The 25,520-nt window shown below is 55.9% G+C and overlaps 1 protein-coding gene across 1 annotated transcript; it reads right to left on the bottom strand.

Moving 5' to 3' along the window:
• Positions 1–348: 348 nt before the first annotated feature.
• SCNN1G (sodium channel epithelial 1 subunit gamma) lies at positions 349–25,520 on the bottom strand. The gene is made up of 12 exons (XM_004604288.2): positions 25,204–25,520; positions 23,035–23,344; positions 20,232–20,422; positions 19,024–19,127; positions 16,076–16,239; positions 6,042–6,140; positions 4,958–5,075; positions 4,377–4,455; positions 4,234–4,291; positions 4,016–4,077; positions 1,443–1,518; positions 349–1,146 (listed from the first exon to the last, which is right to left on the bottom strand). The coding sequence occupies exons 1-12, from the start codon at positions 25,518–25,520 to the stop codon at positions 763–765; spliced, it is 1,962 nt and encodes a 653-aa protein (XP_004604345.2). The 3' UTR covers positions 349–762.

Raw genomic sequence — 25,520 nt, 5'->3', positions numbered from 1 at the left:
GTCTGCCCGGGAGGAAGTGCGGCCGGGGCGGCTTACCCAGAGACCATGCTTTCTCCTGTGCCAAGGTGCCCAGGCAGCAATGAATGCCCTTCGCTTGCTGCCTTCTGCTTAGGTACCCCACCCAGGACCCGGTTCCTCACCTCTCCTCCCGCCACGCACACTCTGGGGTGAGTCCCGCTTGTCCTGGGCTCCCCTCACAGGCTCCCTTGCCCCCCCCCCTTCACATTCTACAAAGACCTTGGTTGAACTTCCTGCCGGTTCCAACACAGACCCGAGGGGCGGCTTCTTCAACCCCCCCCCCCCACCGCCCCAGGCTTCACATTCCGTCTCAGGTGCCTGGCAGGGGCTGTCTGGCCTCGGGCGCCTGAATCACATCACTCACAGGGCTGGGGGTGCGGAGTGAGGACCCCTGGGGGCGGGGGAGGGGCTCACAGTCTTGCTTTCTCAGCATCTAGCCAAGAGCTCCAAGGTCCTTCTCTTCCGGCCTCCGTCCGGGCGGCCACCATCTCTCAGCCTCCGTCTCTCTCCCCGGCGGGGCTCTGGGTGTCTGAGCCGTCGGAGATTCTCCGCTCGAGGGCAGCGGGAAGGGTGACTGCAGGTGCTGCTGGGTCACCACCTGGGCCCGGGTACCGGTGCGTCCCCGAAGCAGACTTCTGGTCCATGTCTCTGAAAAGCCCCGACGGGGCGTGCCGGGTCCCCTGGGGCATCCAGGAGTCAAGTCTTACATTCTCAGACCATGGCTGTGGGGGTCCTGGCCCCACCTCAGGACTCCGCCGATACCTGGGTGTCGGGGAGCGGGTGAGAGAAAGCCTTCTCCAAGCGCAAGGTGTTGTACCGGGGGGGCGGGGTGCCGGGCACCTGGGCCCCCGGGGCTGGCGGCAAGCGCAGGGCAGAGGTGAAGGTGGGCAGGTCATCGTCCATATCCAGGCCTGGGTTGTCCCGGCCGCCGGGCACCACGGGGGGAGCCTCGGGGCAGTGGGGCGTCTGTCTCCGGGCCCACCACTCCTTTATCTTCTGCCACTGGCGGCGGGCGATGATGGAGAAGGAGTCGATGAAGAAGACCTCGATGATCTCGATGACGCACACGACTGAGCAGCTCATCCACAGGCCCAGCTGGCCGCCGAAGTTGGACAGGAGCATTTCAATCTGCCAGGCAGGACGAGCCAACAGCGTCAGAAAGGGACCTTCCCCTGCCCAACTTCCGGGGAGCAGCCGGCTAGCCTTGGCCGGGAACATTCTAGCGGGAGGGATGGGCAGACTTCTCAACCCCCCTGCCCCCCCCCCCCCCCCAGACACTGCCGTCTCTGGCCAACGGCCGCCCTCCTAACTCAGGCTGGACTGCCACAAGCAGATGCCGTACCCCTACCCCGCCCGGCAGACGGTCATTTTATATCAGGTTCCCCCCCACCCCCCGCAGACCCCCACCCCTAAGAGCCACTCACGCTATTGGCAGGGCTCTCCACGATGGAGCGCTGGTTCAGGTCTTTGTAGAATATCAAGAGTTTGGCCAAGTCGGTCCTGCAGACAAGAGGCAGGGCCCAGGTGGGTCGGACGGGCCAGCCCCTGTGCATGGCGGTTTCGCCCCAGCCTCCTGGGCACCCCACGCTTGAGCTCTGGAGTGTGTGTGTGTGTGTGTGTGTGTGTGTGTGTGTGTGTGTGTGTGTGTGTGTGTGTTGGGGGGGGAACACTCCAGGCCTGGTTGCTCAGGCTATTCTTTCAAGATCCATTTTCCTGCCTCGAGCTCTCGTGAATCCGCCCACCTCTCCTCCCGTGCTCTTCACTCAACCTTGACATTTGTGATGGTTTGATTACAATCTCAAACACACACAGGAGACGGGCAGGCCAGGTAAACGAGCGAGGTAGTGCTGGGCATAATGTAATCACAATAATAACCATAATAGCAACTCGTCTTTATTGGATACTTCCTGTTGCCAGTCACTGCTCCAAGAACCTTCTGGAAATTCACTCACTTGTTTCTCCCACCCCTCCACACACACACCCCTCCCCCATCCCACAAGGATTATGTCTTAATCCTCCCCAGGGAACAGATGTGGAAATTGCATCACAAATTGATGGAGACATTTGCCCAAGACTACTCAGTTCATAATTGGCAGAGTCATTTTGAACATTCTGGAGCCCAGCTACAAAATCCCTGCCTGGCACTGCTCAAACAGCTTTCGGGAGCCCACACTTACACCAAAAGGATAATTGGTCTTCAGCTTTGCTGTTGCCCTAATTTTCTTTTTTTTCTTTCCTTCTTTCCTTCCTTCCTTCCTTCCTTCCTTCCTTCCTTCCTTCCTTCCTTCCTTCCTTCCTTCCTTCCTTCCTTCCTTCCTTCCTTCCTTCCTTTCTATTTTTTTAAAAGTCAGAACTGGTTTATTTCATTATTATAAGGGGAAGGGGTGCACACCCTGCAGTGCTCAGGGCTTACTCCTGGCTCTGAGCTGAGAAATTACTCCTGGCTGTACTTGGGGGCCATCTGGGGTGCCAGTGATCAAATCTGGGTTGGCTGCCTCCAAAGCCAGTGCCTGCCCATTATACGATTGCTCTAGCCCCCATTGCCCTGACTTTGGGTCTTGTAAACACTTGGTCATCACATCCCGACTTTCGTGGAATTCAGTTTTTTTTTTTTTTTGCTTTCTACTTTATTTAAACACCATGGCTTACAAAGTTGTTCATGAGGCATTTGTTGCAGGCATTTGATAGTCCAAGCCCTGGTAGAATTTAGGTTGGACCGAGGGGTCACCCATGGGCAAAACTCAGCTTAAGAGTTTGCTTTTACTGGGGCTAGAATGATAGCACAGCGGGTAGGGCGTTTGCCTTGCACACGGCCAACCTGGGTTCGATTCCCAGCATCCCATATGGTCCCCTGAACACTGCCAGGGGTAATTCCTGAGTGCAGAGTTAGGAATGACCCCGGTGCATTGCCGGGTGTGACCCAAAAAGCAAAAAAAAAAAAAAAAAAAGAGTTTGCTTTTACTGAGCCACAGTTTACCGCTGGATTGTAAGCTCTGTGGTGACAGGGCCCACGTCTCTCCCTAAGACCCGGCTCCCCAGCCCAGCACTTGCCATAACGCTTGGTGAGTTGTCAGTGAGGGGGGGGACGGGGGGAAGGGGGGGAGACAGACCTGCACCAGGCATGGTGGGGAGGGCCTGGCCAGAGAGGTGTGAGTTCCTGAGGTCACTCCACTCTCTTCCCCCTTTCTTTCCATCTCACTGAGGTCCTGAACTCCGACTTGGCTGAGTTTTTTGACTTAGAATACCTTGGCAGGGCTGGAGCAATAGCACAGCAGGGAGGGCATTTGCCTTGCACTCGGCCGACCCGGGTCTGATCCCCAGCATCCCATGTGGTCCCACCAAGCACTGCCAGGAGTAATTCCTGAGTGCAGAGCCAGGAGTAACCCCTGAGTATCGTCGGGTGTGACCCAAAAAGCACACACACACACACACACACACAAATTCCCTTGGCAACAAATTGGGAGGTAGGTGGAAAATTCAAATGGCATTAGAAGAGACTGAGACTCAGAGGCGTCAAGATCCTTGAGGAAGTCCGGAAGAAATGTACAGGGCTGTGCGTGGAACCTTCAAAAACAGGATGGTTGCTCGAAAGCTCAGCTGGCATCCCAGGGGATGACAAAGCCCCCCACCGCCACACACACACACACACACACACCTCCTTGCCGGGGACCCAGGAGACAGCCTGGGTGGGAATGAGTGACCGAGGAGAGGCCCCTGGGGAATGCGGCTATGCCAGGGAGCCCGGGTGCCAACCAGTCTGAGAGCTTCCAGCCTAACGGAGGCGCCCCTCTGCCCCACTGTCCCGACTGTTGTACACTCATTGAGCCAGCAAAGAGAAGGTACGTCCATACTGTGGCCCCAGATGTTGCCCCAGGCCTGACTCATGAGATCAATAAATCAATCTTTGCGGAGGAAAAGGAAGAGTGAAGCCAGGCAAGGGTTTGGCCCCGAGACCTCAGGGGGCATCGGGGCCGTGGGAGGGAGGAAAGTTACTCACTTGTTGAGCTTTTTCTTGATCTGTTGGCCTTGGTCCCAAGTGAGAACAGACAGCAACCATTTCTGTGATGGAGAAACAGGAGCAGGGCCGTGGGGAAGCCTGGAGTGATGGGGGCTGGCCCGTGGACCCTCCCGCAGAGGTGGCTGGTCCCCAAGGCCAGAGGAGATGGTGAGGTTCCAGCCTTGCGGGGAGGGAGCATGGGGAGGGGGAGAACTTACCTCAGAAACCAACGAGGGCCACTGGGCCAGGCTGGTGGTCAGCGTCCACTCTTTAAAGCTAAGGGGAGACAGGGGTGCGTGAGGGGGGTGGAGGGGGGCCTGGGCGGGCCCCGCCCTGCCTGTCACCTCCCCCGGGCACTCACCTGCAGGCTTCCCGGCACACTGATTGGCAGCCCAGCTCCTCCCGGACGAAAGCCTGGTGCAGCTGGTAGTAGCAGAACACTGAGGGGCAAGGCAGAGGGGCAGCATGGGCGTGGGGGGCCACAGGGACCTTCCTGGAGGGGTCTCCAATGGGGCCCCCCCACCACCACCCCACACCTCCTTTAGATGATTGCTCGGTCTACTTTCTCCAAACACCAGTTCTGTGGGAGCCGGTGGCCGGGGCATAGCAGGTCGGCTTGAGTCTAGACCTTGCTTTGTGTCTAGTTAGTTCCGTGACTTCCTGGCTGTGTGACCTGGGGCACGTTGTTTACCCATTCTGATACCTATATATTTTCTGGGAGAAGGTTCCTAGCCGTTGTTCCCACCTCCTAAAGCTGACGAGGGGGGGGGTCCGGGTGGGGCGTGTCAAGGTTTTAGCCCAGGGGGTGGGGGGTGAGCATTTGGTTTGGGGAAACGGCACAAGCCCAGCTCAATCATAAAGACAAAACTCGAGGGAACCTCTCTCCCCCAGAGCCCCCCACAGGCTAAAGGCAAGAGGGGCCGGGCTGGGGCTGCCACTTACTCCAGTTGGGGTGCTGCTGGTAGTTGCAGTAGCTGGCTGCGGGGGGCAGGGGCTGGCTGTACTGGGCACACCCACATTTCTCCACCATCTTGGTCTGGAAGCAGGAGTGCAGGCAGATCTGCAGGAAGGGGTCCGAGAACTGCCTTGTAGTGGAGGGGGTGTTGCTAGGGACCACCCCGGCCACCTCCAGTCACCCCTCACCACAGCCCTCCCTCCAAAGAGTTAATATTTGGAGTGGGGGCGTATTTTATTTTGGCCTACACCCAGCAACACTCAGGGCTCACTCCTGGGGGTGCTTGGGGCACCCCAATGAGGCACATGCAAAGGAAGCGCCTCCACCCCCCCCACCCCGCCGCCTCTCTCTGGCCCCCCCGTCTTGAAGCCAGTTTGGCTTCTTTCTCTTTCTCTCCCGCAGATATTCTCGGACTAGCAGTTCCTCGTCCCTTGGTGTTCACACCCCGACCTGCCTCGGCGAGGCTCAGACGTTAAGTCTGAGGGTTCATGCAGGGGGCGACCTGGTCCTTTGAGTCCACTGGGGAGCTAGGAGGAGGTGAGTGGCAGGGCCCCGGAAGTGGCCCCGAGGAAGCAATGGGGCTAGTGAGCACTAAGATGCTGAGTGTCCCCCAAGCCCTGTCCCTGATCCCACAGAGACGCTCCTGACACAGACAGACCTTGTTTCTCCCAGAGAGCCTGGGCACCTGGGATTTCTGGTGTCATTTCCTGACTTTTGACATCATCTAGGCCAGAAAAGCTTAGGATGCCTCCCCGAAGGCCGCTGTTCCACCCTCCTTTGCCCCCCATGGACAGGGGTAGGGGGTGCAGAGCCGAGACCACTTACCCACAGCCCATGGCGTGGGGCATGGGGGTCAGGGGACACGGGCGGGACGGCTCAATTGTGAGCCCCAGACAACCTCACAGGCTCCGAGAAGCTCTGGTTACAGACCGACCGACCGGGACTGGAACCAGCCGGCGGAGCTGTCCCCGAGGCCTCTGGATGAGCCCCAGGGAGGAGTTCCTGCTCCCGGACACACCCGGGCCGAGACAGAACTCCGTGTCCTGGGTCCCAGCCGCAAGCCCGCCCTACCTGGAGGGAGTAGGCAGCGTTGTAGATGTTCTTGATGGGCACGTCGCTCCCGTCCTCCGTGCACTGGCTGTAGGGTTCGCTCAGCTTGAAGGACTCCGTCTGCAAGCACAGGGCACAGTGCTCCAGAAGAGATGCTTCCCACCCCGGGGGAAGCTCCGGAGAGCCGAGCGCCAGGGTGGGCTCTCCCCATCCCCTCCGCCCCCGCCCCCTTTATTTTAGGGGTCAGGGACTGAATCCAGGGCACTTGCATGCAAGGGTTTGCTGATGGGCCACTGCCCCGGCTGCTGAACACAGATTTAGCAGGTTCCTACTTGGTCTCTGGTGCTCCTGGAGAGACTGTGGGAGCAGCTGTGACAATGGACCAGGGTCCTGTGCTCATGCAAGTGACATTCTAGCAGCCAGAGCCATAGTCCTGCAGCTAGGGCACGTGCTTTGCATGCACCCGACCCTGGTTCACTCTCTGGCACCCCAAAGGGTCTCCTGTGTCCACTGGGAGTGATCCCTGAGCACAAAGCCAGGAGTAAGCCCTGACCACCAACCCTTGGTGTGGCCCTAACTCTCTCTCTCTTTCTCTCTGTCTCTGTCTCTCTCTCCCTCTCTCTCTGTCTCTGTCTCTCTGTCTCTCTGTCTCTCTCTCTCTCTCTCTCTCTCTCACACACACACACACACACACACACACACTACATGCTAATGGGATAGACAGCAGACTGGAGGGCTGCAAGGAGAGAGCAGTCTTGCAGAGAGAGTGATCAAGGACGGCATCGTGGAGGAGCCGGCCTTGTCAAGAACGGGGGGGGGGGGGGGGAGAGAACTGGGCGGCCCTAGGAGCCCCGGAGCCTGGAGGCAGGAGAGGGCTGGGCGGCAGGGCCGGGGCAGAGGGGAGTGAGTTGCTGGAGAGTGACACAGTTGCCCAGGGCCCCATCAGACCGTCCCCCGAGCTGAACTGAGAGATCTGCATCTGCTTTCCAGCACCGTGCCTGGTGGGATAACGGAGGCTCCAAATGCAGGGCAGTGACCGGCACTTGTCAAATGACCCCGCCCCCACCCGCAACCCTTCCTACTCAGAAGATTTCTGTCTCCTGGCTCTAGATATCGACTTGGAAAACCCGAGTTTTCTAAGAGAGAGAAAGAAAGAGGACACAGAAGACCCAGCAGGTAGAAGGAGAAGCAGCACGGGGACTCAGAGAGTTTGAAACCTTATTAACTTAGATTCTGCTGCGTTCAGCTCTGGCTGATTTGTTACTGCCAATGACCAATCCAAACAAACCCAGTAAATGAAAAAGAAAGGAAGGGGGAAAAAACCCCACAAAGTCCAAGGGAGAATAAGAATATAAACTGTAAAAGGAAAAAGAACGGAAAGATTATGCCTGGCATGTCCAAGGCCTCGGGTTCAATTCCTGATAGCACAAACCAGTGCAAAAGAGACTGTGGGGGAGCCCCCCACCCTCATCAAATACACAAACCAACCAACTCAGACCCCAGAAAACAACTACCAAAATAGAGAGGAAGAGAGAGCGGGAGGGGAAAAAAAAAAAAAAGGAATCAAGCATTCCCATGCAGGTAGAAAGTGTCAACAGCTCAAGTGGCAGTAATCTCTTTCTGTTTGCATTGTAATTCATCTGCCCATCAGCCTCCCTCAATTAACTGCAGGCACCTCAAGGGCAGTTGACAGGACTCCTTGCAGGGCACTGAAACTCTGGGTGCAAACAAAGGGGAAAGCGGCCCCTGGGGTCCCCACGATTCTGACAGCACCCACCCTGCCAGGTCCCAGCGTGTGACGCCCTGGGACAGCCCGCCTCGTCCGAGGGCAGGTGCGTAGATACCCACACACCCACTCCTGCCTCACGTAGCCCGTACCACACAGATTCAGAGTCCATGCCAGGGTGGGGCTGGGCATGCGGGCGCACAGGTGCCAAGCAGAGCTTCCCTCCAGGGCTCCCCAATTTAGGGACCCCCCCAGAAAGGGGTAGACTTCCTGGGCAAAAGCTGCTCAAGTCCCCCAGAGTCTGGAGCCCCGACAGCAGCCGGAACCCTCCAGATGGGAACACCTGTCGGGCCAGGCTCTTTCTGCGCGAGACCCAGGGAAGTGATGGCGAGAAATGGATTTGGTTTTGATGCTTTTGAGTACCCAGTGAGCGGGGACACTAATGATGCTTGCAGGAACTCTGAGTCCCGGGCGTGAGGGCACCGGAAGCAGGTGGAGCAAATGCACATTTTTTGCAGCAGTTAATAGGATAAAGGTGTTTTTTTAGCTTCTCAAAGCCACAGTGATGGGTGTACTTCTCTCTCTCTCTCTCTCTCTCTCTCTCTCTCTGAACATTTTTTATTGCCTTGCTGATCCTAGAGATACAGTATGTGTGTGTGTGTGTGTGTTACATCTGTTCACACCTGTCTGTCCACACACAGAGCATGTATGTAACTGTGTGGTGATGTCACACGCATCTGGGTGGGTATGCACAAGTGCGATTAAAAGTGTGTGGCCGAGTATGTAGCATACGGGTGTCTGTGTGGACAGCAGGACCTGTTTCCATCAACATAGATCCTACTTGCTGCCTTCTGAGAACGGGGGAGGAGAGAAGACCATGGCTCATCCCCTGGAAGGTGTGGCTGCCCCCTACAGCCCCCCACCACCCACCAATCCACTCTCAAACCCAGGTGACTGTCTGAGCTCCCTCCCAACCCAGGTAGATGATGGGGGTTCATAGCTTGTTCTGTTCTCCCTGAGGGTGAGGGCTTGGCTCATGCCCAACAGTGCTCAGGGCTCACTTCTGGCTCCATGCTCAGGGGTCAATTCCTGGGTTGGCCCATGCAAGACAACTGGCTTAAGCCCTGTGCTGTCTCTCCAGCCCTATTCTTAAAAAAAAAAAAAGTACTGTAGTAAATTATAGAAACTACTTTGTGTATGACAAAGTCTATATATAAGGTTGTAAGAAGAATGACCAAATGGATGAACTTAAGGCGATTCACCACTTGGAGGAAGTGAATTCTACCTCTACCTCACATCCTGCAGGAAGAAATTCTAGTGTGTTCAAGCGTTAAATGAAATAAATAACTAGAAGAAAACTCAGCACCCTATTTGATCTCTGGGGGGTGAGGGGGGAAATCCTCACCAAATACAATGACGATAAAGGAAAACAGATTTTCACTATGTAAATATGTGGTGGTTTTGCATGCAAAAAGGGTAACATAAGGAAGATGAAAGAGAAAGTACGAACTAGGAAAAGTGTGCACAACATCTATAGAAATTGGTTTAGTTATGCAGTTAGAAGGAAGAGACCAGAGCTGGACTTCCAAAGGACAGGGATGTGGCAAAGGGCAAGAAAATCCTTCCCTAGTTACCCTTTTAATTCTTTTTCATGTTTAGTTTTAGTTTTCCTTCTCTGGACATCTCTTTTCTCAAAAAAGCATGTAAGTATAAAATAACATCGGCACACTTACCACTGGCCTAAGTGATTCCACCCATGAACTCAGTGGATTTTCTGGGTGTTGTTTGTTTGCTGTTTTGGTGGTGCCAGGAATCCAACCCAGGGCCTCTCACCTGTAAGGGGAGTGCTTTGGACCCCTGAACCCTACCCCTGGCATCCAATCGAGTCATCCAATCCTCATCAGCCTCTGAAGCAACGTTGCTCTTGTCACCCCCACTTTACAGCTGAGGTCACTTTACAGTGGAGAGATCAGACAAGCAAAGTACCGAGCTGGGCTTTGAATCCTGGTGGTTGGGCCTTTAAGAGTCTTAATTCCTATGGTCCGAGCGTGTAGCGAGAGAAGATTGTATGTGTGCTTTGGAAAAGCGTACAGCGGGTGTGGCCACGACAAACCTGTCTCCCCCTGCCCTGCTCCAGGTCTTGGTTCCACCCCCTCACCCCCGCTGTCTGAGTTGTCCACCCTTGATCACTTCCTTGTCTTCCATTCATGATCCAACCTATTATACTGTGGTTTCTGCTCCACCTCTTCCAACTAAAACTGCCCACGATGAGCACCATGCCAGCGACCTCTTGGCGGCCAAGCCCAGGGGAACACCTTTCACCCTTTATCTTTCTTGACCTCTCAACTGCATTTGGTACCTTGCTTGAAATTCCTTTCCCTGATCTAGCATAGAGTCATACTAACTCTCTCTCTCTCTCTCTCTCTCTCTCTCTCTCTCTCACACTACTGTCCCTATCTCTCTTTTGTCTTGTTCTTCTTCATGCAAATATTTTTTAGACAGAAATTTTAAAATAACTTGAGGAGTAAAGAACTCAATTGTGTCAAGGTAGATTTTGGACTAAAAACGGCCTATGCATCAATGACTGGCCCATAATTACCACAAACATTTCTCTATTGTTTCAACTCCATTTTTCACCATTACCCCAACATTAAGGTATTACAAATGAAAGAAACAGATGCCAGGTGGGTGGACCGATAGGGCATCTCGGATTATTAACATTGCTTTCACTCATGAAGAATTTTAAACTCATAGTTTGGAAGGCCTTTTTTTTTTTTAATCATACAAACAAAACCACATTTTATTTGCAGTTTGGATTTTTCTCTTTGTTTTTGACTGAGAAAAACACTACGGGGGAGATTAATTTCCAAATGTTTTCTCCATGTCTGATTCATTCCCACTTTTAAAGGACCGTGATTGGAGAGGGATGTCTCTCCACTGTCTTTCTACTCAGCCCTAGGGCATCTTCTTGTCTCAGATCTCGGGGGATGGGATTTATGTCTAGAAGTTTTATGCTTCATGGTCCCTCTCTCCACCACCAACTTTATTTCTGAGTGCCGGAGTCATAACATCTGCTTGCTGGACGTTTTCCCTGCACTTCCTAAAAGCACAACTTGGGTATCTTAGCAACCACAACCCAGCTAATGTGGTTGTCCTCCCCCCTCACTGACCTGTTCTTCTCTAGTCCCCCGATTCTGGGGGACTAGAATTGCCTCGTGCCTCCATCCACTTGGCTGCTCATGCCAGAATTTACACATGAGTCCATCTCCCCCAGGCTTTTTCTCAAGACTTCATTGTCAGGCTCCTGTTGACATACTTGTGCTCATCCCCACCCCCACGTCACAATGGAGGGCCTCTGCAGCATGTCCTTCTAGCTTCCAATATGTTGACTGTAACTCCACCAAGGCGATTTCTCGAAAGGTCCTATTACATGGTTTCAATCCCTTCTGTGACCCTATTACGAGTACTATATATTCTATGGACTAGTCTTGCCTGATACAATCCATCTGGCACTTGTCCTTCAAAACTCTATCAGTTAGAAAATCTGCTCCACAGTTTCTTTCTATGCATCTATCCATGCATCCACCCACTCATCCATCCATCCACCTATTCATCTATCTACTTACTCATTCATTCACTCACCCATCCATCCATCCATCCATCCTCTGATCCATGCCTCAGCCAACCATTCTTTCCCTTCCTTCACCCACTCATTCATCCATCCCTTCACCTACCCACATATCCATGCATCCATTCAACAATTTTTACTTACTATCATTCTAAGAGCGATAGCACAGAGGGTAGGGTGTTTGCCTTGCACACAGCCGACCCAGGTTCGATTCCTCCGTCCCTCTCGGAGAGCCTGGCAAGCTACCGAGAGTATCCCGCCCGTGCAGCAGAGCCTGGCAAGCTAACCATGGTCTATTCGATATGCCAAAAACAGTAACAACAAGTCTCACCATGGAGACGTTACTGGGTGCCTGCTCGTGCAAGATTAATGAACAATGGGACGACAGTGCTGCAGTGCTACATCATGGTAAGAACTGAGCCTGTGAAGAAGCTGGAAGCGTCTTCCGGCTTATGGGGAAACATACTGCAAAGCGTGTGCTCTCAAAGTTGGAACCTCTGACAGGAGCTGCTGAGCTTCATCCAACTCTGCATGGAGAGTACTCGGGACACACAGTCCCTCGATAAATGAAAATTAAATCTACGGACCACGGTTTGCCAATGAAATCTACCAGCTTGACATGCCTATCAATAAATAAATAAATAAATAAATAAATAAATAAATAAATAAATAAATAAAGAAGTCTAGTTTGTTTGGACTTATTCTTAGTGACCCCCTGATGACCTCGCAGTAATCCCCGTTTTTGTTGTTGTTCTAAATGCTCATAAATCAGGACTAACGCTGACTGGTCCTGCTTTGTGGCTTTGATTTTTGTATATCTCAAATTAGGTGTAGCGGGAAACCCACCCAGGCCTTTGTTGACCCACCATCGGCAAAGAAAACATTAGCTTCATAATGAGCTGGGTATGTCTAAGCTCCCCGAAGGAAGCCAGGGGCCAGAATTCCTTTAGTTCTTGTATTTTTCCGAACTCTTATACGCCATTCTAGTGTGCAGGCTCACTGTGAGAAGCAGGAGGGCAGGAGGGGCGAAAGAACGGGTGGGAAGGATGCGTTACAATTCTCAGGGAGTTCCTTTCCGTCCCGACCACTTGGGAAATGTGAGATCGGGATGTTACGGATCTGAACTGAGGACGGGATTTGCCGGGCAGCAGAAAAATCAATCGGATCCTGGAGTGGTAATCCCCAAATCTTTTCTTTTTTTTTTCTTTTTAATTTCTTTTTCTTTTTTGGGTCACACCCCGCGATGCGCAGGGGCTGCTCCAAGCTCTGCACTCAGAAATTACTCCCGGCAGTGCTTTGGGGACCCTATGGAATGCTGGGGATCGAACCCGGGTCAGCTGCGTGCAAGGCAAACGCCTTTCCCACGCTACTCTTGCTCCGGCTCCAGCCCCAAATCATTTCTAACCACAGTCTGGGCAGGTTGGGGCTTAGGATTTTTTTTTTTCTTTTTGGGGTAATCAGTGCTCACCGAGTTCATGCTGGGACGTGGCCTTTGGCATTTTGAAGCAAGCTTCTGACACAGGGATGAAGCCCCTGCACAAGAAGCCCTCCAGAGGACACCTGGTCCCCAGACCCCTGGGCTGGTGGATTCCCCTCTCACTAGGTTGACTCTGATGGGCAACAGGAGCTTCCAAAGCCATCCATTCCTCCTGGAACACTTACTCCAGTTCATTTCTGCTGTCTCCAATCAATTATCACTTCCTCGGAGAAGCAGTTCCCAGAATTACACACATCGTTCCAAGAACTGAGATTTAAGAACTCTGGCTTGGGGAACCCCTAAGCTGCTCCCACACAGATGGATTTCTTGGTGCCACTATCACTGGGCCTTTGGGCGATGTCCGGCTTGTCCCAGACCTACTGTTGGACTCTTGTGCTCCAACAGGACCAGGGGCAGAATCTTCATCTTCCACAGATGTTGTCCTAGTGTCTGACTTAAAGGGGGGGACTCGGGAGAATGTTCGCCACCTGTGTATGCCCAGCCCCCAGCCCCGGCTGCGGGAGGCACTATTTCACAGTCATGCACTATGAAGTCATCATTCCTGGCTGTGCCCCACTTGTCATTTCCTTCTCGTGTGACTTTCACTTGAAAAGACAGACTGCGTCTCTGCTCGTTCCGAGTAACTCCCGTCTCAAGCCGAGGCTCCTGAGAACGCTGGAGTTCACTCAGAGCATAGATGCACTGGCTCGTCTTTCAGAGGCTTTGACTGGGGGGGAGGGGGGTCTGAGACTGATCACCCAGGTATCAGTGCCCGCCAGGGCAAACGAGTGAGGTTTGGCAGCTCTGTAGGACATGACGGTGGTGGGGGGTAGATAATCCACAGAATTTCTCCCCACATACTCAGGAAATGACATGAAGAAAGACCGCTGTAGCACTACAGCACTGTCGTCCCGCTGTTCATCGATTTGCTCGAGCGGGCACCAGTAACGTCTCCATTGTAAGACTTGTTGTTACTGTTTTTGGCATGTCAAATATGCCATGGGTAGCTTGCCAGGCTCTGCTGTGTGGACGGGATACTCTCGGTAGTTTGCTGGGCTCTCCAAGAGGGATGGAGGATTTGAACTCAGGTTGGCTGCGTGCAAGGCAAATGCCCTACCTGCTTGCTGTGCTATCGCTCCAGTCTGAAGAAAGACCACCCAATTGAAATTATTTTTTGTGTGTGTGTGTGTGTGTGTGTGTTGTTTTGCTTTGTTTTGTTTTGGGGCTACACTTGGCTGTGTTCAGAGCTTCCTCCTGGCTCTGTGTTCAGTGATAACTCCTGGCAGGGCTCAGGGGACCATATGGGATTCCCAAGGATCGAACCTCGGTCATTTGTGTGCAAGTCCCTCCCACTGTACTATCACTCTGGCTCCTTAGACCAGATCCTTATCTTCTGTTGGTTTTGTTTTGGTTTTTTTGTTTGTTTTTCTTTTTGGGTCACACCCGGCGATGCTCAGGGGTTACTCCTGGCTCATGAACTCAGGAATTACTCCTGGCGGTGGTTGGGGGATCCTATGGGATGCTGGGAATTGAACACAGATCAGCTGTGTGCAAGGCAAACACCCTACCCGCTGTGCTATCACTCCAGCCCCAATCTTCTGTTGTTCTTGAGGAGTCTCTTTTCTTAATTTTCAAAAAAAAAATTTGGACCACAGCCAGCAGTGCTTAAGGCTTATTCCTGGCTCTGAGTTCAGGGGCCACTTCAGGGATCACTGAGCTCAGGGGACCCGATGGAGGATTAAACCCAGGTCAGCCGCATGCAAGGCAAGCGCCCTACCTGCTGTACTATTGCTCTGCCCCGGATGAGAATCCAGAGCATTTTTCTCTGGAAGGCTACAGGCAGGCTAACCGCCCCCTGCCCCCATGGAAGGACAGCTCCTCTTTCTTCCTGTTGAAGCTGTGCATTGCTCCAATCCCTCCTGGAAGGGCCGTTTACTGGTCCCACTGAGGCGCAACCCCTCTCCCAACCACCATGGCCTTCCGGCATGCAGGGACCATCTTCAGATACCTGCCCCGTGATGGAGTGCTGTGGGTCTCTGAGAGGATCAAGGCTGCTCTAGGCACCATGTAGGGAGCCTGTCCAAGCTACGGTGTCCAGCGGGATATGCGCAGAGCAGTATCTAGTACTTAGGTAGGAGGAGAGATGCTTGTTGCTACACTTGCATCCTTGGAGAAGACCAATATCCTGAGACACAGAAGTGTGTGTGTGTGTCGAGATGGTGCCGCGGAGAGAAAGATGGGGTAGAAGGGAGATGCATGCGCATAGTATACCTGAGGGTACGGTATTGGGGGGTGCAGAGCCAGCAGCCATACCTAGCTCTGTGCTTAGAGTGAACCATATGCAATGCCAGAGATCCAGCCGGGGCAAGTGCCTTAACCCTGGGACTACCTCTCTGGCCCTCTACATAAGTTCTTCTGAGTGATTCTATAAGAGTGAGAGCATGTATATGAGAGAGAGACAGAGACAGAGACAGAGAAAGGGGAGAAAGAGAGAGAGAGGGGAGAGAGAGAGAGAGGAAAGAGAGGGGAGAGAGAGAGAGAGTCAGACATCAGACTTACAAACCAGAAAACCAAGTTTAAAAAGTCACAGTGTGACTCGGGGCATCAGAACACACCCCTTGCCTCCCACTTCCGTTCCTGCTGCGCCTGGTATCTCAGTGGTTAGAGGCAGCAACAGGATTCTCAAGAGGCCTGAGTGTCGGCAGCAACCCCCAGGTCAACAGAAGTAGACTTGGGGGAGAAGGGGGCTGTTGGTGAACGAGGTGAAACTATGGAAGTGAGGGCGTAGGCAGAGCTTTGAGGCCAGGTGACGCCCCACCAGCTTTCAGCAGTGGGTTCCTTGGCCCTCCCCTCCCCCACTCCAGACCTCCATGTGTCCCAGAGAGAAAGCGTTTGCCCGTCCTCTCTTCCCGACAGGCGGGTGGTCCCTGCTGCCTTGCTCCCCGCACACACACCAGCTCGCACAGCCAGTCTCTGTCTTTGCAACGAGGAAGTTTCCACCCAATCCTTCCCGATCACGCCAGAGCTAGACAGACAGACTTCAGTCCAGCAAATAGAATAAGCCACTGGGGTCACCATTGGGCAGACACAGGGCCCCGCTCCCCTTTGAAACCAGCACCCCTTGCTCTACGCTACCCCTCTTCAATCCATCTTGAAAAAAAAAACATAAAATAAAAGACCGTCCTTGCCCACCCCCACCCTCGGACCCTGGAAGTCTCTCTCACCAGGTGCATCCCGATGGAGGTGGCCATGGCCGTCTCGATCTCCGTCCCCACATCCTCGATGAAGGGGTACTCGTCCTGCCGGTGGACAATCACCTTCGCCCCCGTGGAGGACACCAGGAAGGGGTTATACTCCTCTTCGTCGATGTACAGGATGACCTGCAGGCCTGGGAGCAGAAAGCAAGCGGGTTGAGGTCAAAGGCTGGGGTTCGCTCACCCAGCGGGCTGTGCTCTGGAGCCTCAGGACTAAGCCCCAGGTGTTTCCATCAAGTGAAAAGTCCTAGACAGGACTGTCCCCTCCCACAGGGGCCCCCAGGACAGGCTGTGCTTGCCTGACTCTTTCCCCGCCTGGCCTGGCTACCCCGCAGAGAGTCCACGTTTGGAGCGAGCCACAGTGTCAAGTGGAGGCAAAGGACACAGTGCTCTGAGAGTTTGTGTCACGTGGCAGCCAGCCCAGAGAGTGGGAGTGATTTCCTCAAGGCCACACAGCCCGTGGAGAGCAGAGTGAGACTCGGTCCCCAGATGACGTGCTCCGCTGAAGGATGAGCACCTCTAGTTTCTTGCAGTGTTGGGAGGAAGATGGACCACACTGCCACTGAGTCCCAGCATGCTCTGCGGCAGACATGGCCGGGGCTGGTCTGGGAATGTGTCTGCTCAATTGGCTCGGGACGGCCTGAGGATTCTCTCATGGGACAGCCAGACCAATGTCGAGTCCCTGCCTTCCTACAAAGCAGGGCAGTGCTCGGGAAGGAAGAAGGTGGTGGGGCGGGGTGGAGGGGGGAAGGTGCTTGGAAGAGCCATTGCAGTGGTGGCACTGGAAGATGTGGTGCTCAGATGATATTGAGGTGGTGCTCAAGTGGTGCTGAGATGGTGCTGAGGTGGTGCTGAGGTGGTGCTCAGGTGCTATGGAGGTGGTGCTTAGGTGCTGAGATGGTGCTCAGGTGCTACTGAGGTGGTGCTTAGGTGCTGAAGTGGTGCTCAGGTGGTACTGAGGTAGTACTGAGGTGGTGCTCTGGTGGTACTGAGGTAGTACTGAGGTGGTGCTCAGGTGGTACTGAGCTGGCGCTCAGATGGTGCTAAGGTGGTGTTCAGGTGGTACTAAGGTGGTGCTCAGTTGATACTGAGGTGGTGCTCAGGTGTGCTGAGATGGCGCTAAGGTGGTGCTAGGCGGTGCTGAGGTAGTGCTGAGGTGGTACTGAGGTGGTGCCGAGGTGGTATTCAGGTGGTACTGAGGTGTGCTCGGGTGGTGCTGAGATGAAATAGGAATGATACTGAGCTGGTAGGAGACTGGTACTGAGGGGCTGCGGGGATGGCACTAAGGTCGTGTGGGAATGGTGAAAATGCTGATAAATAGCCCTGATGCCTAGGCTGGTGTTCCCGTCACTTTGGCAAAAGCTTCATCCCCATGGGACAATATTTGCAGCCAGGTCCAGGCGCGTATTTTGGCGAAACGAGCTCCCGAGGGCAGGCCCTGCCCACACAGCCTCCGGAGCTCACACTCTGCCCGCCTCTGTTGCCTGTGCCCGAGTCTCCGTCTCTCTCTGTCTCTGTCTGTCTCTGTCTCTGGGGGCTGAGTCTGTCTCCCAGGTGCAGAGAAAAGGGCAAGTGAGGACGCCGTGAGTAGGTGGCTGACGGGCAGCCCGCAGAGGCCTCGCGTGCCACACCCTGACGGGCTGAAACCACCGTTGGCGGCCCCGGCACGCCCCGCGCGCCCCGCGCTGCACTTTGCCGGCTCTCCGGGGACCCTGCACAGTGGGTGTCCAGTCCTCCCGGGAGCCTGGTGGCCGGAGAGCCGGGCTCGCTCCGAGAAGCCGAGGCAGCTCCTGAGCTGCCACGGAGCCCAGATAAAGGCGTGTTTGTCTCCCTAATCTCCGGGCGGCTTATCTGGGGCTCCCGCTGGGCCACCTGCCGATTACTCATTCCCACACTGGCTCCCAGCAGCAGGGCCACCGCGCTGTCCCCGGCCCCTGAGGAGTAAAGAGACGCTGAGAAGGAGGAGAGACTCGCACGGAGGTCCACGGGCCCCTAGACAGGGGAGCTGGAGCCCTGGGCCTGCGGAGGGGGCGCCGCCCAGCGTCTCCAGCTGACCTGCCAGAGACCCCCCCAGGCATCAGCCCTGCTCCTGGGAAATCAACCTTGGTGCTCAGGTGGTGTTGAGGTGCTACTCAGGTGGTACTGAGCTCATGCTCAGGTGGTACTGAGGTGGTGCTCAGGTGGTACTGAGGTATACTCAGGTGGTACTAAGGTGGTGCTTAGGTGGTTCTGAGGTGGTGCTCAGATGGTACTAAGGTGATGTTCAAGTGGTACTGAGGTGATACTGAGGTGGTGCTGAGGTGGTACTGAGGTGGTGCGTGGGTCATGCTTAAGTGGTGCTCAGGTGGTACTGAGGTGGTGCTCAGGTGGAACTGAGCTAGTGCTCAGATGGTACTCAGGTGGTACTCAGGTGATACTGAGGTGGTACCTGGGTGGTGCTGAAGTGGTGCTGAGGTAGTGCTCAGGTGGGACTAAAATGGTGTTGAGGTGGTGCTGAGATAGTGCTGAGGTGGTACTGAGGTGGTGCTCAGGTGGTGCTCAGGTGGTACTGAGCTAGTGCTCAGATGGTACTAAGGTAGTGCTCGGGTGGTACTGAGGTGGTGCTGAGCTAGTGCTCAGGTGGTGCTCAGGTAGTGCTCAGATGGTACTAAAGTAGTGCTTGAGTGGTGCTGAGGTGGTACTGAGGTGGTGCTCAGGTGGTGCTCAGGTGGTACTAGGTGATGCTCAGGTGGTACTGAGGTGGTGCTCAGGGGGTGCTGAGGTGGTACTGAGGTGGTGCTCAGGTAGGCTTAGGTGGTGTTGAGCTAGTGCTCGGATGGTACCAAGGTGGTGCTCAGCTGGTACTGAGCTGGCGCTCAGGTGGAGCCAAGGTAATGTGGGACTGGAGGCCCCCAGCCTCCCCGGCGCCCTGCACCTACCGTACTCACTGCCCCCCATGGACGTGCTGAGTGTCGTCTCATTCTCCTTGTTGTTGAATGTGTAGCAATTCCCGTACATCGGGTGGTGGAACAGAGTAAAGTTCCTGGGGAAGGAGAAAGTGGTGAGGAGGGACCGAACTCAGCCCCTACTCGAGAGGCCCGAGCCCTTCCCTGGACGGTGGGCGCAGACAGGAGTCCCCCGCGTGCCTCCCCGCGCAGAGATGTCCTGTGACTGGAGCCTGTGCGTCTCTCCTGCGGGGGCATCCCCTCCCCCCACTCAGTCTCGGGATCCCTGAGGCTGACAGAGCCCCCCGCCCCTCCCTTCTCTGCCCCCGAGTCTCTCAGCCCGTGCAGGACACACTCCCCGCCCCCGCAGCCAGTCCTGGGAGAGAGCCCAGGAGTCGGACCCTCGTTGTCTGGGGACTACCCCCCTTCCCTCGGAAGCTAAGCGCCTAAGGGACTTGATTCTAGCTGCTGTTTCCATGGGGACTGGTTTAGTTTTCTGGTTTTGTTTTTCTTGGGGGGCGGGGTAGATAGCCCCCCAAGCATCCCGGGGTGTGGCCCTGCCCCCAACACCTTCCTTCTTCTCCATTAGCTTTGGTTTCTGGGGGGAGAAGCCCTGCATGCTCACCCACACAACCCTGTGCTCGGCGCTCAGTCCTGGCGGGGCTCAGGGATCGAACCCGGGGTGGCTGCATGCGTGGGAAGTGCCTTCCCTCCGCGCTCTCGCTCTCCAGGCCCGAGAACCGGGGTCCTGGCTCCCCCAGGGGAAGGTCAGGAGCACTCAGGCGGGGAAAGGATGAGGCCTGCCCTTCAGAGGCAGAAAGGGCCCTGAGCGCCGGCTCACCCTCCGACACGGGAACTTTGTCTCAAAGAGGGTCTGAGGCTGGCCCAGGGCACAGGGCACAGGGCACAGGGCCCGTCGCCTTCCTCTGTGCTCCATCAGTGCTCCCCAGTCCTTGGAGCAAGTCGCAGAGAGCAACAGGGTTTGAGACACACGGCGAGGGACCGTTTTCTCCGAGTGATGCTAACACGGTAGAGGCTGTGCCGCCACTCTGCCCTCCACCCTGTCCTGCCCGGCTTGGGGGCTTCGTGCCAAGGACCCTGGAGCCGAGCTGCGGTGCGTGTGCATGGCCTGTACCCGGCCCTCGGACGCCCCCACCCCCGCCCCGGCAGCCGCCTGTCCCAGGTGAAGAAGGAACTCTCACCTGGCGTCACAGGACACCCCGTCAAAGAAGCAGGTGACCAGCAACTCCTCGGCCGAGTAGCTCATGTTGATCTTCTTCTCGAGGGGCACCTGCGCCATGATGTTCATGTAGTGCAGCTTGTACCACTCCTGGATGGCGTTGACCCCCGAGCTGAAGGCGTAGATGGTGCAGTTGGCGGTGTCGTTGGAGCACTGTGGGGAGGAGGAGACGGCGGTGAGGTCCTCGCTCCTCCCGCAGGTCGGCGGCCCGGTGAGGGAGGACGGGAGTGTCATCGGGAGGCTCGGCCAGGGCACGGCCACGGGCATCACGGCCTCCCCCAGCCTTGAGGACCACCGAGGGGCTGGGCAAGGAAGGACGTGATGCCTTCTCTGCTCCGTGCCCGTGACTGGCTCGAAATCTGGCTTATCAGGGCCCCCAGATCACCACTTTGGAGTGGGTGATCGCCACGGAGTGCGTGTTCCTCCCACCCCCCACCCCTGCCCACACCGTTTTCCAGTGGACCAGACGCTAGAGTTCTAGCCGGGATGTGACACTGAGTCTCTGCAGGAGTCGAGACAAGATATCCTGTCTCCATGGTTTCACTACAAAACGGGGCGGGTGCCCTCATTCCTGGGCCCGTGAGTATGGGACAAGGCACCAACTTTGCATGAAGCAGACCCTTGTTCAATCCCTCATACCCCATGGTCCCCTGAGCACAGAGTCAGGAGTAGCGCCCCCCCCCAAGCATCACTGGATGTGGCCCTAGCTCTCTGCCCCCATATCTTTCTTCTCAATTTTATTCGGTGGCTGGTAGAGGGGGGGGGCCTGGACTGACCATTCAAATCTAGGATAATTAGGGCCAGGGAGAGCTCAATGGGCTGGGGCATATGCAGGGCATGTAAGAGGCCTGGGTTCGAATCCCGACACCGTATGATTCCCTTAAACACTGCTGGAAACGCCCCCAGAGCACAGAGCTTGGGAGTAGCCCCCTGAGCACTGTCAGGGAGCAGCCCCAGAAGCAAAAGAAAATAAAAGTCTCGGCCCCTAAGAGCGTTAGAGAGAAACTGTGGCCCCTCAGAAGTTCTCATCCCCAGGGGGCTCAGAAACGCTCCTAAGGACACACATCACAGGGCTGGAGCTGCTCGGGGACCCTCAGACACGGGTTCAGGGGGGACTGGGGGAGTCTCCGTGAAGAAGAGAAAGAGAAAAGGTCGATTTCCCAGGAGCTGACGCTGGGCCCGTCACCGCCCACTGACAGGGCTCTGTGTGCTAGAGCAGCTCTGACCCGGAGAGGGCGGGCGGAGGGGGGCAAGCCAGGGTGGGTGCCCACGTAGGTCGTGGACGTCACCTCTGGAGAATGGCAGCTACTTCCGGGCCCTCCCCACCGACGGGGAGGGAAAGACGACCTGGACCCTGGCTGCCCGTGAAGGGAAGCACAGAGGGACACATCGGTGTCTGCACGCCCGTTTGGCCGGAGTTTCCCTCCCGCTTTGGCGACAGTGGGGTGATGGCACTGTTCACAGAGACCCTGGGCCGGGAGGAGCTCGCCGGGCTGGTGTGCATGCCTGGCATGCCCTGGGGCACCCCACAGCCCCCTCCGCACCAAGAACTGCTGCGTGGGACCCTGGTGTCTCCCAAGCACCGCCAGGCCCGAGCACTGAACTGCAGGCTCCACGCATCTGGGCTACGGATCATCCAAAGTGACCCCCTCAGGTCGCCTGAGCTACATTTGGGAGCCCCCTCACCTGCATGGAATCACTGTATCACTGCATCACTGTCATCCTGTTGTTCGTCGATTTACTCGCACAGGCACCAGTAATGTCTCTATTCCTCCCAGCCCTGAGATTTTAGCAGCTTCTCCTTACTCGTCTTTCCCAACGATTGGAGACTCTTTCAGGGTCAGGGGAATGAGACCTATCATTACTGTTTTTAGCATATCGAATACATCATGGGGAGCTTGCCAGGCTCTGCCCGTGCGGGCGGGATACTCTCGGTAGCTTGCCAGGTTCTCTGAGATGTATGTGTGTGTGCATATATATATATGTACATATATATGTGTATATATATGTATATATATATATATCCTGCAGGGAATAAAGAAAAAGAGGGCCTTCAGGCGCATATGCTGCCTGAGCCCATGTGCTGCTTGCGCCCACATGGCCGAGCACATGTGTCGCCCAAGCACATGTGTCGCCCGCATCTCCCCTCTTGAGATGTGTACTTTCATGCTTTCATACTTTTGTGTCTAAATCTCGGTTATGTGTAGGGGCTTCCTCCACCCTTGGAGAAGCCCGCGTTCTCTCTTGAACGCGTTACTCTTACTCTCTCTCCCTTTCTTATCCCTTCCTCCTATCCTCAAAAGCCTCTAAATAAAATCTGTTTACTTCAAAAAAAAAAAAAAAAAAGAGGGCCTTCCTCCTCCATGAGCCAGCCCTGGACTCAAAGCCAGCCGACCAGATGACCTCCAGATGGAAGTCGAACCCAACTTTCAGGAGGAATCGATGGAAAAGAATGGGAGTGGCCGTCTGTCATCTCACTGTGTCTGAAAGAGGAGCTCCCCTCCCCTCCCCTCTCCTTGCCACCAACAAGGGACCTTCCCTTCTTCCTGTCCTTGGAGAGGACCCCAGGGCGCCTGGTTGCTAAGACTCCCTTAGGTGCCCCTACCCTTGTCTCATTGCTTGCAGCTAGTCCATGGGGATGGGACCAGAACCGGGCTCAGGGGCCAGGGAGAGTCCTTGCAGGGGTTCCCTGCGGCGCGAACCCCCCCCCCCTTCCTTCCACCCTGCTCCCAGGGCCCACGTGGTGGGGGAGGGGGATATCTCACCAGCTGGAAGCCCACCACCTGCTTGGACTCGTGGACCTGCACCACGTCGGCCGCCTTGTGGACCACGTGGTCGCCCACCCTCCGCTTGCGGCCCGTCAGGAAGTCCCGGGCCGTGTGCGTCTCGCCCTGCTTGAAGAGCAGCAGCGGGACCAGGTTGAGGAACTTGGGCTGCGGGCCCTCCCAGGCCGGACCCGGGGCCTCCGCCTCTCGGCGCCGGCGAGACTTCATCTCCGAGAAGCCGTACAGGGTCTTCAAGGTGCTTCTGGTCTCCTGCTCCAGGTCAGCCAGCAGGTCCCGCACGGCGCTGTACCTGCCAGGAGGTTGGGGCGGGGGTCAGAGAGAGCGCCCCCCGCTGGCAGCGTGCCGCCACTGCACCTCACCTCTCCCCCCCCACCCCTCCTCCTCTGCGCCGGGAAACAAGGGGTGGGAGGAGGGGGTGCTGTGTCCTGGATGCGGGCTCCTGGGTGACCCCGGGGTGACTCGCGGCCGCCACCGATGCCTGCTTGCTCTCAGGGTGTGTGGATGAGGTCGCCCCAACCAGCATTTCTGGAGTGGTGACTATCAGGTGCCTCCCATAAACCAGCCTGGTGCGCATGAGTAAATAACAGCTCCCCCTTCCCCCCAGGCTCCCAGGGGGCAGGCTCTGCCTCCACCCTGCACCCGGGGCCTTGCCCCTCCATGCTCCCCCAATTCGGGAGCTGGGTGGGGAGAGGCAGCTTGCATCCCCCCAGCCCCCAGCCCCGCAAAGGACTATGGGTAGGACAGGTGCAGGGCAAGGCGCAAGCCTAAGGTGCCGCTGTGCATTTTCATTTTCCCCATCAGTCCTGGGCTCCCTTCTCAGCCAGGGGCGCAGAGACCCCCGCCCCCAGACCTGTGCTCCCTGTGCCCCGCTGGTTCTAGGATAGGTGACCTGGGATAACTCATTTGACCTTTTTGGGGATCTCCGTCTCCACCTCTGTAAGAAGAGGCGATTGGGGAAAAAGAAACCGTGTATTATTCTGACTCCAGCCAGCTCGTTCGCTCTGTCATTTCTGTGGGTATGGGCATAGAAGCAGTATCCAGATGTATGAAAAGCTCACGCCCTCGCCGGGACTCAGTGGGGCTCAGGGCTGTTTGGGTCTGCGACCCTAGGACGCCATGTGCCAATGTGCGGAGCCAGTGATAGGCGGGAGGAAGGAGGGAGGCGGGGAGGGCAGGCGGAAGGAGACTCGAGGGGAGGGAGAGACTCGCCTCTGAGTATGACTCTCAGTGCCCTTTGCGCCTCTGTCTCCCTGGCCCTCCCCCTCCTCCCCACCCCACCCCGGCTCCAACCCCGGTGCCCGCCCAGTCAGCCCTGCACATCCGCTTTCCCCCATCAGAGCAGGGAGTCAGCAGGGAGCACCGTGGGGTGAGCCAGCCCAGGATCTCAATTAGTGGGGCTGGGCTGGCTCGGGGGAGGGGACAGATGTGGCACTTCTGTAAGTCACCTGGGTGTCACTCTGAATCATGTTCAAACTCAATGTGAGGGTGTGAATCTGGAGAGCTGAGGGCATGAATGGAGTGGTGTGTGTGTGTGTGTGTGTGTGTGTGTGTGTGTGTGTGTATAGAATTGTGTTTGTGAGTGTCTGAGAGCTCATTCCTGGCTCCACCTTCTAATCCTGTCTTCCCGAGAAGCATTTGGAAACATGGCACAGATTTCTTTCCTTTTTTTCTTTTTTTTTTTCTTTTCTTCTTTTTGTCTCACACCCGGCCATGCACAGGGGTTACTCCTGGCTCATGCACTCAGGAATTACTCCTGGCGGTGCTCAGAGGACCCTGTGGGATGCTGGGAATCGAACTTGGGTCTGCCATGAGCACGGCAAACTGCCTACCGCTGTGCTATTGCTTCAGCCCCAACTTGGCACAGATTTCTTTCTCTCTCTCTCTCTCTTTTTTTTTTTTTTGCTTTTTGGGTCACACCTGGTGATGCACAGGGGTTACTCCTGGCTCTGCACTCAGGAGACCCTATGGGATGCTGGGAACCGAACCCGAGTTGGCCACGTGCAAGGCAAACGCCCTACCCACTGTGCTATCGCTCCAGCCCCAACTTGACACAGATTTCAAGGGTGGTAAAGCACCACAGACCGGGGCTGGCAGCAGTGGGCAGTCTCTGCGCCACTCCTCCCCCCATCCGCCCCTCTGCCCTCTTACTTGTAGGGGTTGATGTTGCAGATGGTGACCGCCGGGAAGTCCAGCTTCTGGAAGTGGACCTTGATGGAGACGGAGACGGTGTAGAAGGAGAAGACGAGCAGCGCGCACTGCCAGAAGATGAGCGCCACGGCGGTGAGCGTGAAGGCGATCCAGAGCAGGCGGCGGAGGCGGCCGCGCGACACCACGATGCGGCGGCAGCCGTGCGTGTTGGTGTTCAGGCAGTACCACCGCATGAGCTCCTTGATGGTGGGCGCCTGCGGGCCCGTCACCGGCAGGTTCTTCTTGATCTTCGCCTTGATCTTCTCCCCGGGAGCCAT

This window comes from Sorex araneus, chromosome 4 (assembly GCF_027595985.1).
Source record: "Sorex araneus isolate mSorAra2 chromosome 4, mSorAra2.pri, whole genome shotgun sequence".
NCBI classification, from domain to species: Eukaryota; Metazoa; Chordata; class Mammalia; order Eulipotyphla; family Soricidae; genus Sorex; species Sorex araneus.
Note: the sequence above shows the minus strand (reverse complement) of the source record. Positions and strands in the feature narration are given on the sequence as shown.

Coding starts and splice junctions, on each gene's coding strand:
- SCNN1G (XM_004604288.2), bottom strand. CDS start 25,520: ATGGCTCCCGGGGAGAAGATCAAGGCGAAGATCAAGAAGAACCTGCCG. Junction 4,292..4,376: donor GTGTGCCGGGAAGCCTGCAG/GTGAGTGCCCGG, acceptor GTCTCCCCTTAG/CTTTAAAGAGTGGACGCTGA. Junction 4,078..4,233: donor GGCCCTCGTTGGTTTCTGAG/GTAAGTTCTCCC, acceptor TCTCCATCACAG/AAATGGTTGCTGTCTGTTCT.